Here is a 15,321-nt window from a genome sequence, read left to right on the forward strand (position 1 = left end):
GCAAATGAATCACTAAAACCAAATAAGGTCATTAGCCACCTAGGACCTAAAAACAACTAACAAGCTAAGTGCAATACAAAACCAATACAAGGAATTTTTCAAGAAAACTCAAAGGATTTAGAAAAATTTTAAATATGATAAATACTCAAACTGTTTAAGACAAAATCTATCTATAATGTTCTTATTTGGCAACCCAACACAATATAAAAATAAGAGTCGACATGGTAAAAAGGTTGAGAAACACTGATCTATATACTACCCCATGCATTTAATATTAAAATACTTAAAAGTATACTTAAAGTACTGTATTTAACTCATATCATAATCTCGTTTTTAATTAGATTTTTTGAATATTGACATTCTCGAAAAAATATTCTACTTAATATAGGAATATAAAATTAAAATAATGCCGGTACAATCAATAAGTATGCTGTCATTCAAAAACATTAGAATTTAAAAATTACAATGATGAAAAATAGTTAAAATATAATTTATCTTCAAAACAACTTTGTTTTGCGCTGACATAAAATTATTTTTAATCAAAATACTTCTAAAAGTGTTTACCTACTTTTAAATGAATCACCTGAATATTTTAATAGAGGTAGCGTTGACTTTAATATCTAACGCGTAGAACCATACTTATAACTTATAAGTTATACAAACTCTGCCATATATCTCAAATAATATTCAAAATCCTCACGAGTCAATATTACCTTCAGTTGAGTATTACGTGTCTGAAACTGCACCATCGATTGGTAATAGGAAAAAAGCAACTAAAAAAGCAAAATGAACTAAAGCAAATGGAAAAAAAATCGAACAAAACATTTTTATATTTTTTTTTTCAAACAATTTTAGTGCCTCGATTAAATACCATACCTAATTTATCGGAGAAATACATAAAATATACGTAGTTATTTTGTAGCTTTGAAACTCCAATAGTGGTTATTTGGCACTGTCCAACCAGAAAACAAAACAACGTTTGAAAAATTTAAAAAAAAATGTACGAAGAGGATATAGATAAGGATAATCAACTTGATCTACCTATTAGCCAGTGGCGTACTTAGACCTGAATTTCAAAGGGGGAGAGGTTAATTTTTAAATTTTATTCATATTGGATGACCTAACATCTGAACATAACAAAACACATCGTTAGGTTAGGTCACCCTAACCTAACCCATAATTTTGGGGTTGGGGGCAGGTTATCCCCCAAAACCCCCGTTAGTATGCCAATGCTATATATATCTTATACCATAATGGGTTTACATTATAAATTGTACGATATACCTACCTACTTGTTTTATATTAACGTAATATTGATGCTGAGCAATATGCATGCCATATATATGCATTTAATATTATAACTTTAAATTGTATTCTGAATTGATTTTTACAAAATGAAACATATTATTTTTAAGTTTATAAGTGTTCGGAAAAAATTAACTATACTACATATTGCAAAAAAAACTACATTAATGCCTTTTTTTCTAGATTAAATATGTGAAGGTATGTGTATACTGTACTACTGTGTAATTAAGAACAAATGAAACACTATGTCACTATTGTTTTATTATTTTTTTATTAAAGCCTCAACAACTAAGGTTATTGGCTAACATTAACATTAATAAAGATACATTATATCACTATTATATAGATGATTTAATTTGAACAACAAGGTCCATAGGTCATACAACTCATATAACTAATAATAGGTTCAAATAGCCAAGTTTTGATAAAACCCACCTCATCTACACTCTGATTGACCGGGATGGATTTGTCACAATGTAATTTATATATTATAAAGGTAAATACCTACGCAGTAGATGCCACTTGTTGGAATTATTTTGATTCCAGAGACCAGAGTATTTTAGTTCATCTTCATTAACCAAATGAGTCAATAAGACCAAAGATCGTTAAGGTCAAAGATCAAAAAGACGTACAATATAATATTATTCATTGTAATAAAAACATTTTACTTTGACTGTGTCCTTTTATAAATATTTATTTATTAAAAATATTCTAAAAAATATTTTCAAATACGTTAGTACGATAATATTCGATGTGATGAATTTAGGAATTTACATTCATTGTTAAAATACATGAAATAAATAAATTGAGAAAATTATGCACAAAAAGTTTGAAATACGTATTAAATACCATTAAAACACATATTTATGACTCCATTAATCAGTGTAGGACTCCTGCAAGGACGCACACTGGAGGGTTCAAGGGTAGCAGCTGCTACCCCTGATTTTTTTGGTAGGTGGGTGGGTGTCTCCAATCCCCAAAAATATCCAAAACGTAACAGTTCGTGTAATGTATAAAAAAATTAAAAATAAACTTTTAAATACTATAGGTATATAGGCTATAGCCATTAGACTAAAAGTCAATATGCTACTCCTGTTTGTTTTTGAGTATACGCCACTGGTGTAGGTGGTTGTAGGTATTGTAGACTTGTAGTAATTAGGTACTGATAGACGAATTATATTACCTATATGTATTTTTATATAATATGTGGATCGGGATCAACCTGTTTGAATCCAATATAGGCGACTAGGTCAACTAACCATGAGCTTAATAAAAAGTGTCGTCTATTGTATGTCTGCATGTACCTATTTATTAACGAATTATATATTATCATTATTCAATTACAGATGTATTATTGGTAAATTATTTGAGCAATGGAAACTAGAAAAGCTTCACATCCTCCTCAACCACTAGATTTTTATACACAGTAGCCAGGATTTTTTTTCGGGGGAGCTGATCAATTTTTTACACAGCGGTGCATTAAATACCATTAGCACGGCTGAAGCTATAGAAAACTAACAAAATAAAGATGACAATTTAAAATTAGTAAAATACAATTTAAGACTTTGAGTGAATATTGTAGACCATTGAAATAATTTTTAAATTGTATTAACATTTCGGGGGGGCAGCAGCCCCCTCAGCCCTCCCCCAGGCTACGCCGCTGGGTTAGGTTATGTACTTATTTGTACATATCATGAAGGGATAGTACCCGAGCTGGAGATGACATGATTATGTATTATAGAATTTCATGTATAGGTAAATCGATTTGACATAATAATACAATAGGTACATTAGTGTACCTACTTATATATAATATATAGTAAACTTATATTATTATTGTTATTAATATTATATGTTCGTTCGTTAATAATGAAAATAAATTGTTACAGTTTATCGGATTTCCGGACACCAAAGTCGCTGACATACACAGAAACCGGAAATTTGCAAACCGAGCAAACATTGCAGCTGGCGTCATAACTCATTGTCATAATATATAGTTTTCTGTTCCCGCATAAGTTTTTATATGAGCAAAATTCTATAATAAATGTATCTGTTTGTCAGTTGTTTGAAAGTCTTCCATCTGTGTTTAATCATAATATAGGTTGTCGATATAAAAACCTTTTTAGGATGAATTTTAGGGGAAATTTTAGGTAAGTGTGACTTTAAAATTAATCTAAGATTTGAATATCTATTAGCCCTTAAGCAGTTAATCGTACATTATATATTAATATAGTACCAACTTACCTATCAACTATCAATACTCAGTAGGTACTTACCTTTTAGTTATTTTGGAAATAAAATAATTTGAGCTTTGAAAGGTAAAAAGGTACTTATATAGTACCTAGGAAGGATTTAAATAAAAATATCGAATTAATAATATTACAAAAAATAATAAGTATAATGTTGGTAAATATGTAAGCAGCCTAATATTACTCTTCAGAAAAAAATAATTTATTGTCATTTTAATTTGTAAATAAAATTGAAATATACAAATGAAGTCGGTGTATAATTTAATCAAATCAAAGATAATCTAGGTACCTAATTTTCTTTTATTCAGATATCAGATTATTAGAAAAATGTTAAGCTTTTAATTTCAATGTATAAACAATATACCCATAATACATGAGTAATTAATAATATATTAATAACATATTACTATTATTATACAGGTAGTATTATTGTTATTGACTATAATTATTTACCATCATAAATTGATATATGTTTAGCCAATTAGGTAAATTTACTATTGTTATTACAATTATTATTTTACCTATACAATAATAATAATATATATTAAATGCTGGTATAGTAGTATAAAAGAAGTTCATTATTATGATACGTTAGACTTTTAATTAATAAATAATATGTTATTGTGTAACATAATATATTTTTATTGAAGTGATAACAAAGATTATTAGCTCATGAAAGTCTCTAGTACCTCGCTTTATGGACAGATCCAACTGAGATGGGTAATCCACCCATGCTTGGTATATTTCAACTGTACATTTTTAATAAATTTTCTTATTGGTGACAACCAAATTAAATAATATTATTTATTTTTTCTTCTTTGTGTATAAACAATGAAAAAAAGAAATACAAAAAATGTATTTTCAGGTGAAAATGTATGTATGAGCCACCCGCTTTCTGGATAAAAAGGAGCCTATATTACTCTTTCTAGTCCTCTTCAGTCAAAATGTATTCAGTTGTTTTGAAGATTATCCTGAACAAACATAAACTCCAATTTTATTATATTATGATCCCTAAATATATAAGTTAAACCTTGTACCAAGTGCTTTTGATTATATGACCTGGATTTCTCATGGTTCATACCTGATTTGTATTTAATTTATTTTATTGGAACACTTGAATAGAAAACCGGATTTATTAACTATAAATTTGTATGCATTATTAAATTTAACACACATACATTCACAATAATTAATTATAAAATGTACACTCCAACATAAATTTGTGATGAAAATTAATAATACACATATTATTTGGACACATTAAAACTCATAAAATAAAATTGTTTATTTGATGATAAAAATCCAATTCTTAAACAATAATGAAATGATAAATCTGATTAATACTAAAAGTCTTACATTGCGTTAAGTACATCTAATTTCAAAACACCTTAATATCTAGTGTTGTGAGAAATTAATGCTTGAAAGATAAAATTAAGTTAATAAAACTCATAATATAAGTTTAGCACAATTTATTAAAGACCTCAGTTGAACGACTTCACTAACTGGATAAGTACTCTTCAGGTTCAGTACCAAAATATCTGTCACCAAAGTTACCAATTCCTGGTAAAACGTGGAATTTTTCATTTATTTCTGGATCGACAGCTGATGTGACGATGCGCACTTGAGGAAATGCATATGCAATTGTGTGCACCCCTAAAAATATTATTAATAATTCAGCATTTTATAATACCTAATTCAATAACATACTTACCAGATTCAGCCATTAGTAATGACACCAGTAAAATATTTTCTTCAGGAACATCGTGATCTAAAAGTACTCGAATGGCCATCATTGCAGCTGCACCAGTGGCCACTGTGGCATCCATTAAAATTACCATATAATCTTTGATATCTTTAGGTAGGCGCAAATAATAAAGCTAAATTTAAATAACATTAGTTTATTAAGCCTACTAAAAAAAAATAATTATATAAGTCAAATACTTCTGGTTCGCCAGTAGATTTATTTGTTTGAATCAATATTTTTCCGATACGTATGTCCTTACAAACGTCACAAACTGCTTGTTCCATTGTTTCTCCAGCCCTCAAAATTGACACACCACATATCTTGTCACTAGCACATCTCTTACCAGAGTATGGAACACACTGGGGAGTATCTACAATAACATCCTAAACACAATAAAATAGATTTAATTAACTAAATTGTATAGATATTTCTATTAATTTTTAAAATTAAAAAAAAAAATATTAATGCTTACTTTGAATGGCAGTAATGATAGCGCAAACTCAATAACTAGTCGAATAAGACGTTTAGAATAAAATATAAATTCATCCTTGGGGGTGTCCTTGTTTCGAATAAACGTATGTAAGCCTTGTGTTTGTGGTGTAGATGGCAATAGGTGAATAGAACTGGGGAGTGGTTGACCGACGTAAGACATTGCAAGTGTTTCTCGTAATTTAAACCCTCGCTAAAACATAGAATAATAATTAATCATTTTAAAAGCTATTTTTTCATGTATACATTAATAAAATATATATTAATAGTATAAATATTGATGTACATTTTTTTTTTATTAACTTATTTTGATATTTTAAAGTTTTATGCATGGAAAATATAATTGTCTTCTAACTTGCAGCTACGCCTAATTCAAATTTAAAACTAAATATAGGAACATATTTATTATTATTCTACAATTATTAATGCATATTACCTATAATATTTGTACGACCAATAACAATAATTGCATGACTATACACATATCAGCCAATCACAACTTGTCTATATTACACAGATAACATTTTTAAACGACCGTAGATATTAACAAACAATGAATTCACATTATTTCACTGTCTTTATAAAATTGTTTAGTGACTTAATAATTATTTACACATACTAGTAAATAATACGACACTGCCTATAGTAAGAATTAATTAGATATAATGTATATGTTCGTTATAAAACTAAACGATAAGTGAAAAATCTAAATAACTGATAATGTTAACAATGGTAATGAAAATTACATTACATTAATTGTGTAGAAATTATTTTTGAGACAAAATTCTTATTTTGATACAGCAAAATAATTTTTTAATATGAAGATTAACTATTAATACTTGGTTTTAACATTTCATATTCACAGTAAATAATTTGTTATTCCTATTATTGAGTTAAAATAGCAGTCACACTAGTACACATGCAAAATAATAAGTCTTGTTAAAATTGTTCTTTATTGCTTAATTTCTATGAAATATATTGTGATAATAATTTGTATAAATTATTAAATGTTTTCAGTCCACTCCAGTAATTCACTAAAATTGTTATCATGTATAAAACACAACACATATATATATTTACAAAGAACTAAGAGTCTAAGAAGTATTAAAGAGATTAATGTCATTGATTAAACCAGGACTTATTTTATATTGTCACATTTTTAAATATTTTGGTGAACAAGGTTTAAAATTTAAATATGGTGATAAAAGCACACTAACTTAACTAGTAAACATAACAGTTTTTTAATTTATTTTGAAGATTATTATGTTCATTTTTGTTGAACATAACATTCTTTTATGTGAAATTTATTTTAATAAAAAAAAATATATTATTTTTATACTTTAATCAAATATTAATACTTGTTTTTAACATGCTATATCAACAGTAAGTAATATGTCATTACTTTTGAGTTCAAATAGTAGTACAATATTGGCTTACACACTTGCAAAACAATAAGTTAAGTGATCAGTCACGTTTTCAGTTCCAATTTTTCTTTATTACTTGAAATCTATAAAATCTGATATTGTGAAAATAATTTGTATGAACTATTCAATTTTTCACCAAAAAAAAAAAAAAATCATGTCTAAAATATATTTTTTACACACAAGGTAAGTAAAAATGAATGTCACTGATTAAATGAAGGGTGGGCGGGAATAACGTGCTATGTAACAGTTTTTACAATTTTCATGTTTTTGCGGAATATCGTGCTATGAAGCAATCTCGATATATTTTAAGAATCAAAAATTCCCAGAATGTTTTTATCGTACACAATCATTGTGTATATACTTTGAATCCGGCGATTAGTTGACTATTAAAACGTGCTATGTGCGTTAAGCGTTTACTATTCACAGTAAGTAAACGCGACGCGAGACGTGCGAATATCACGATTGTGTTACCAATTTAACTATGACAAGTCTAAATAAAATATTAGTATTTATGATATAATTTTGTTTGACTGAAATGAATACAGTACCCACACAAAAAAATAAAATAATAAAATTATTGTAGAGTGTTATAGTCGAATATGGAAGAATGTGCTACGTGAGTTCCAAATAACATTAAAAAAAATGTATAATACAGTTTTCGTTTTTAGTTGTTCCTGAACATTTACGAATTTGCTACATAGCATGTTATTCCCGCCCACCATTCAAATAATGAATTAATGACTTATTTGTATTGCTTCAGCCTCACATTATTAAATATTTTTCACTTTTAAGTTCAAAACTTATATAGATTTTTATAATGAAACCAAGAATGTAAAACAACTGTACTGGTGGTAAGGAAAATATCTTAATCACTAATTATTTTTGTAAAATCATTATGTTCTTTTTTGTAGAACACAAAAGTCAAGTAGTTAACTGAATAATACATTTTAAATCATTTTAAACAGATAAATTCATTAAAATAATTTTTTCTTTAATTATAATTAATAAAATATAAATGATAGTAAAACAATGAAATTGAATCACAAATATTTATGATTACAAATAATCTGTTATAAATTTTCACATTTATATTATCATATTTCAATGTTTCTCTTAACTTCTCAACCAAAATGACACAATGTTTGAAATTGCATTAAATGGAATCCTTTCATAATGCAGCAAAGTGATTTTGTCTTACCTATTCAAACATTTTAAGTTAAATGTAGCTTTAAACCTAATTTGATAATTAACTACTTTTTTAGTTTACAATTTGCATGACATTCATCAAAGAATGAGGTATCAACAAATTATTTTTTTCTATCTACTATGAAATAAAGAAGATAAAATCTAAATAAATGTAATAAAAATTACAGTCAACAATATTTTTAAATACAATGTCTATCATTAATCAAAATTGGACAACTAATATTAATTCAATTATTTAAATAATAATTTAAAAAAAAATAAAATATATTTTAACTTTTGAGAAAATATTATCTATTTGTTCTATCGGCCAGACAGTAAATTTCACTTATTACATGATAATTATTTTAATTTTAAGATTAAGGTGAGTTTAAATTATTGATCAAAATATCATCTATATTTTCAAGTTGATTATTATATAATGGTAACAATAGTCTTGGTGCTATGTAGACATTAAAAGATGCAATTGTGTTATTTCATGAAATATCTATATACTTTATACACTATCCAAATAAAAATAATAAACAATATCATATATTATTCAACTAGATATTTTATAAACTCCTCATGATTGTTTAGTTATACCTACTGCCTACTGGTATTCTACTGTTCCAATTTAGGTAGTTAATATACTAACTGAATTTTTAAAATATTGTTGAAAAATATTAAATAGAAATTAATGAAGACGTTATTGAAATGGGTACTGGAGAATCCTTACTGAAATTTTCAAATGTTTATGTACATTGTCTTTTTGTCAAAAACTCCATATTGTATGTGAAAAAATAAATTGAAATGTAATTAATAGTTATTTATATAAAAATAAAAATTGAATATCCTATCTTCAATTATTAAAGTTAATGATATGTATATTTTAACTAATATCAATAAGGGAATGTAAAGGTTACAATAACTAGTTATTTCTATATAATTTCTAGATACAGTTTTAATTTAATTTTAATGTTTACATCAATTAAAACAGTTTGTAATATATAAAATAATGGATTTCATACTTTAAAAATAACATACCTAATGTTGCTTTCATTATAAATCACTCACTATTTAAAAAATTATGAATTTTTTAGACAACATTTATTCTACACTAGTAATAAAAAAGCAAAAATGTTAATAGTTTTTAATAAATCAGAAAGATACTTTATGTATTAATTAGTATCTAATTTGTTATGTTTACGATATGCTACATAAGACTTTCTAAAATTTTAATCATTACATAATCATTTAAATTTAAGCAGTTATAATATTCAATTTAACATTAGAAAAAAATAATGATTAACCTTACAAAGAAAGTAAGATTCAATATTCAAACTCACCGCTTGCAGTTGTTTATGTACATGACGAACAATTAATTCTATAGCAACTGTATTATCTCCACCTCGAGGTACAATGATATCGGCATGGATCATGGACGGAGCAATATAATGTGAAAATGATGGTTTTACCATATTACAGTACTGTTTTAAAACACCTTGAAGATCTCTACCTCGTTGAGATATATCTCTCTTGAGTCTCCGTGCTAATCTGATATCAGCATCAGTATCTACAAATATCTTCATATCCAACATCTATAAAAATATTAAATTAAATTATTATTGTGGATGTTAAAAAAGAAACAGCATAATTCTAGTTTAGCTCACAAGCGATTTTTTGAAATTTTTTTTTTGCAAAATGTGTGTTTTTGTATGCTTATTGTAATGATACATTAAAATAAAGTAGCTCAAACTTCTAATGGAAGTTATGTTCAAAAAACTTCGAATAATACTCTATTTTACAAAAAATAATGTTATTGAATTAAAAATATCAAAAATTTGTATTTATGGAATTTTTTCGACGAGTGTCGCAAACTGTGTTAATCACTGCCCATATACTACAACATAACTTACCCTGAGACCTACTTGAGGTGGTGATGCATAGCAAGTCGAGGGATATTATCGATTTGTGGAGCGCAGCGACGAGTGCCGCCAACTGTGTAATCACTACCCTATTTGAAGTGTCATAACTTTGAAACTAAGTCTGACAAATCAATATTGAATACACCAAAAACTTTTTTTTTTCATTACACGCCGAATGAAAAAATTTTCAAAATTTAAGATAGATATTTTTAACTTAAAACACGATTTTTGCAAAAATTGATTATTTTTAAGTATAACATAAAAAGTAAGAATGATAGATCAATTTCGACTTTACCAAAACATTAAGAATACAAATACTAACAATACAAAAAAAAATACAAAAATACAAATTTTTGATATTTTTAATTCAATAATATTATTTTTTGAAAAATAGAGTATTTCAAAGTTTTTTGAACATAACTTCCATTAGAAGTTCGAGCGACTTTATTTTAATGTACCATTACAAAAACCATACAAAAACACACAATTTGCAAAAAAATTTCAAAAAATCGCTTGGGAGCTAAACTAGAATTGTTCCGGAGAACCTATAAAAAGAATACATCCTTTTCTTATGCTTAGCATATCAATTAATTTAGTTTTTCTCAACTTTTATAGAAAAAATACAAAATAGTAAAACAATGCATATTTGCCAAGAGTTATTCAAATAAGGTAAAAAAAATTTAAAGTAATATAGAAAACACATAATTAATTTTTTCAACTATTTAAAATAAGTATGTATTTTTCTTAATTTTTGAACTCTTAGACTATAATAAATTTAATGAAGATAATAAAATTTGAGTTTGAATGGTTGATGAATGCAATTAAGTAAAAATTGTTTGAAAATGATAGAAAATTTGAACTTTTTGTTTTGTGTATTGTGAATTGTTTTACTACTATAATTTAAAACTAATTATGTTTAAATTTTCAAACATTTGAAAAAAAAATTAATTTTAAGTTATAATTCAAGTAGTTTGATATAATAATTAAGCTTGAGTTTGTGAAAATTTAAGTTCAACCCATTCTTAATTATTAATCATAATTAAATTATCAATATTCTCAATAACATTTAAAATTAATGTTCAATTTTAATAAAATATTACCTTCAAAACGTCTGAATTATAAAATGCCATAATTCCTTCAAATATAATGACATTTGCACCATACATTGTTTTCTAAAATAAATAAATAATAATTAAAATATATTATGTAATAAGACAAGTAGTACACGGATTTCAATGCATTTACATCTCTTTTAAGGAATATCTTACACAATGCTTTCCTTATACTGTTTCAAGTGCTTTGTATTGAAAATACAACATTTTTGGGGGTATTTTTACTTTTTTTTTAACAGATTCTATACTTTTATACTTTTAGTTTGACATTCTTAATTTCAATTTTTTAATTTTTAAAGATATTTTTGACTTATTTATCGTACAATGACTAACAAAAATGAAATTCATTGAAATATCAAAATATTACTATGTATTAAAAATCATTTTCATTTTGAACTATACTTATATCAGGTAATTTGGTTTTATCTGTATGTTACACCAACTAATTAGCCAATTAAATTTCATACAACTTTTATTGGATTACTGCAGTTTAATACAAATGTATTGTTTTATTAATGTTTTTAATGTAGATATAATTAACTACACAATTTTACATGTTAAATGCATTTTTTAAGTATTACTTTTTTATAAGACTAAGCATCAATTTAAATGAATAAGACACAAATTAATGAAATATCTGAATTAAATAATATAGTTCAATATAAATACTCAGATGGTATGGGATATGCGCATATATCAGCATCTGCTGAGGAAGGCTATTCCTGCCATCAGGGATCAGATCAAAGTTGTAAATATTTTTAACAAATAAACGATGCTGCATGGGGGCTACATCATGTGAAAACAGTATGACCTCCATGTGATGATGAACAAAAGAAAAAAGAAGAAATAATTTGATCAACATTAATCTATTAGAAAAACAATATATTAAAATATTAAACTTAATAGATAATAGTTCAAAGAAGAAATATAATGCTTACTGTTTTAGTTTCTCTAGCATGAGTGACAAAATTATAAATGGGCACTTCAACTTTCTTGCCATCCTTTAATCTTTGCAAGGTAGAAGTTAAGAGTTCAAAATCAAACGCTTCTGGATGATCAAAGTTATACTCATTATGGGCAGCTTTCTCATGTTGTTCTGCAGTTAATACCTAATATTAAAATGATGAATTAGTTAAGTTATTAATTTAATAATATAATTTATTATTATTATTAATAAATTAAACCTTATAAAATGAATCCATGCTAAGCAGTACAACCCATGGTACATTTAACGATTCTATTATTTTTCTAGCCACAGTTGTTTTCCCAGAAGCACTTCCACCACATACACCTAAATATTGTGTTGTATATAATGTTTGATTAATTTTGGTAAGAATTTGAAAGTTTAGTAATATTTTAAATGTTACTTTAAATGAAAAAAATGTTGTAATGCAACAGAAGTGCAATTTAATTATAATAGATAACTTACCAATAACAAATGGTTCTACTTGTTGCCCAGCAGTGTTGTACCATGGTGGTCGGCCAGCCGTATAAATAGTTCGTGTGTGAGACTGTAATACTGACTCAGAAGCTGTTTTCTTAGTCGACTGACTAACAGAAGTTGTTCTTTGTCGTAATGTTGACCGGGGAGATTTCACCAACACTAAAATGAAACGACAATACAAAATTAACTTATGAAAATGCAGAGGTAATTAACTAATAATATGGTGGTTAACAAGTTGTGTGTAGAGATGTCTTTTTTTTACCTATGTTATTTTATAGTAATTTATAAATGTGCAATTGTGAAATAAGGAAGTAACATATTATTATAATCTTTAATTTCTACAAAAATCAAATGATTGTCAAAGTTTAATTTTTAAATGAAACAATTTTATAATATTATAATTTTACATAGATACTTAATTCTTAGATACTTATATATATATAGATACTTAATAGTTCTACAAAATTAATTATTACACTCAATGCAATTAGGATAATAATTATAATAAATTATTACCTGTTGATGGCGCACTAGTCGACTGTTTTGATGGTGACATACTAGATGAGATTATGCTATCACTTTCTTCATCGTCATTATCTAAAGCAATCGAAATGTCGCCAACTACATCACGATATTCGTTCAAATCACTAAAATCAAAGGAAGAATCAAATACATATTGTTCATTTATGATGATGGTATAATAATATTCTTATATCTTTTATTTTATTATATTATTTACTGAAATATTAAACAAACAAGATATTTCATAATCACCAAAACTACAAGCATGTAGAAAAAAAATTAAAAATATTCCAAATAACACCCAGAATAAAAATAATAATAGAAAAGACGAAGTAATATTAACAAGACTAAGAGTAGGCCATACTCACTACACACACGGCTACCTAATGAACCCGAGAAGAACAAACAGAATGCGCATCATGTGGAGTCCCCCTAACAATCAAACACATTTTTATCGAATGCAGGCAAACTGAAGCCGCCAAAACTAAGCATAACATCCCAGAAAATCTATACGAATAAATAGGCCCGAACATAGAAACCATCACAAATACTCTAAGCTTCATCAAAGATATACAAATCGAAAATTTATTGTAAAAAATTAATCATAACATATAATGTACTAACAAAATCATTGTAATAACTAATATTATGTCATTGTTAATTGTCAAACGTCAGCCAGTGGTCTTCGCTGCCGAGGCTTATTCTAATAAAAAAATAATAATAATAATAATATAGTAAGGATATAATATCATAAACTATCTGCCGAATTTATAAATTATATTTAAAAAAAAAACGACAATATTATGCGAGGAAACAACGACTATGAAACATAGACAACACCACTGTGGTCAGAGTGTAGGATATATACCCAACTGAACTGCACACGTCGCATTCCACGATTGCGACAGTCAATTAAAATATCAACCGCGATTATTACTAAAGTAGCATTTCTAGGTCACTATAAACACAGTTACGGCGTATGCCTATTATATTAGGTATTACGATTTAAGTATAGTATAAATTACCTATCGGAACTGGCAGAACTCGGAGGATCGAACGGTTGTATTTTAGCAGCCATCGTGTATAACCATACAAGTCTAACGCATAATATCCACCGATATCGGTGTAGGATACTGGTCACCACAAAATATTACAATAATGATCGAACATGAGCAACGCGGGAAACGTCAACACGTCGTCGCGAACTGAATTAATGCCATAAACATGTTTTGCGATTAATGATGATATCGTAAATATAACTACAGCTGAGTGGAACGAAAACCGACGTTCGACGTGCTATCACACTCGAAGTCGATTGACGATATGAGACAATTCAATCAATTCATACAGAAAGGTCGTTGTCATCGTATGGACCATGAAGACTAGAGATATCTCTAGTCTTCATGGTATGGACCATAGAATAGGGTACTCCATGGTATCTACATAGGACGTGTGCGGATGATACGAACATCAAAATATTCTATCATCTGATGAATGCATTGAACTATATGATCATATAGTACAATGGATGAATGTTGTTCATATTATTGACTAAATAATATATTAGTACACGGATAGTATACTAAATATATATTAATTATTTTAGTATATTATATTATTATCCGTGATATTAATATATTCTTATTATGATAACAGATAACTGTAAAATCACAGATAATATATCACGAGGAGTTAAATGTATAAAATCACGGAATAATGTATATTATTATAATTAAAATATAATTAATATGTATAATATTATATAATATTCTGTATTATAGTATTATCTTAATCCGTGGGTAGTTCATAATATTTATGAAAAAGTCATTATATTATGACGACAATGTCGAATGAACTCGATAGTTCTTTACCTACTACCTAGTTACTTATAGAGGTGAGAGGGCTTAGGGGGTATTAGCACC

The 15,321-nt window shown here is 26.7% G+C and overlaps 1 protein-coding gene across 2 annotated transcripts; it reads right to left on the reverse strand.

Moving 5' to 3' along the window:
- Positions 1-4,814: 4,814 nt before the first annotated feature.
- l(2)k01209 (uridine-cytidine kinase-like lethal (2) k01209) lies at positions 4,815-14,777 on the reverse strand. Of its 2 annotated transcripts, none has more exons than XM_015508173.2 (11): positions 14,425-14,777; positions 13,394-13,524; positions 12,863-13,036; positions 12,618-12,724; positions 12,372-12,542; positions 11,422-11,493; positions 9,743-9,994; positions 5,771-5,980; positions 5,496-5,681; positions 5,266-5,431; positions 4,815-5,207 (listed from the first exon to the last, which is right to left on the reverse strand). In XM_015508173.2, exons 1-11 carry the CDS (start codon positions 14,475-14,477, stop codon positions 5,053-5,055), a joined length of 1,677 nt encoding a protein of 558 aa, XP_015363659.1. In that variant the 5' UTR covers positions 14,478-14,777; the 3' UTR covers positions 4,815-5,052. The 2 variants fall into 2 exon arrangements, with proteins under 2 accessions (XP_015363659.1, XP_089076453.1); XM_089220327.1 differs by lacking the exon at positions 14,425-14,777 and adding an exon at positions 14,024-14,080.
- Positions 14,778-15,321: the final 544 nt, after the last annotated feature.

Source organism: Diuraphis noxia, unplaced genomic scaffold (assembly GCF_037042655.1).
Source record: "Diuraphis noxia isolate RWA-SAM2 unplaced genomic scaffold, SU_Dnox_SAM2 contig0002, whole genome shotgun sequence".
NCBI classification, from domain to species: domain Eukaryota; kingdom Metazoa; phylum Arthropoda; class Insecta; order Hemiptera; family Aphididae; genus Diuraphis; species Diuraphis noxia.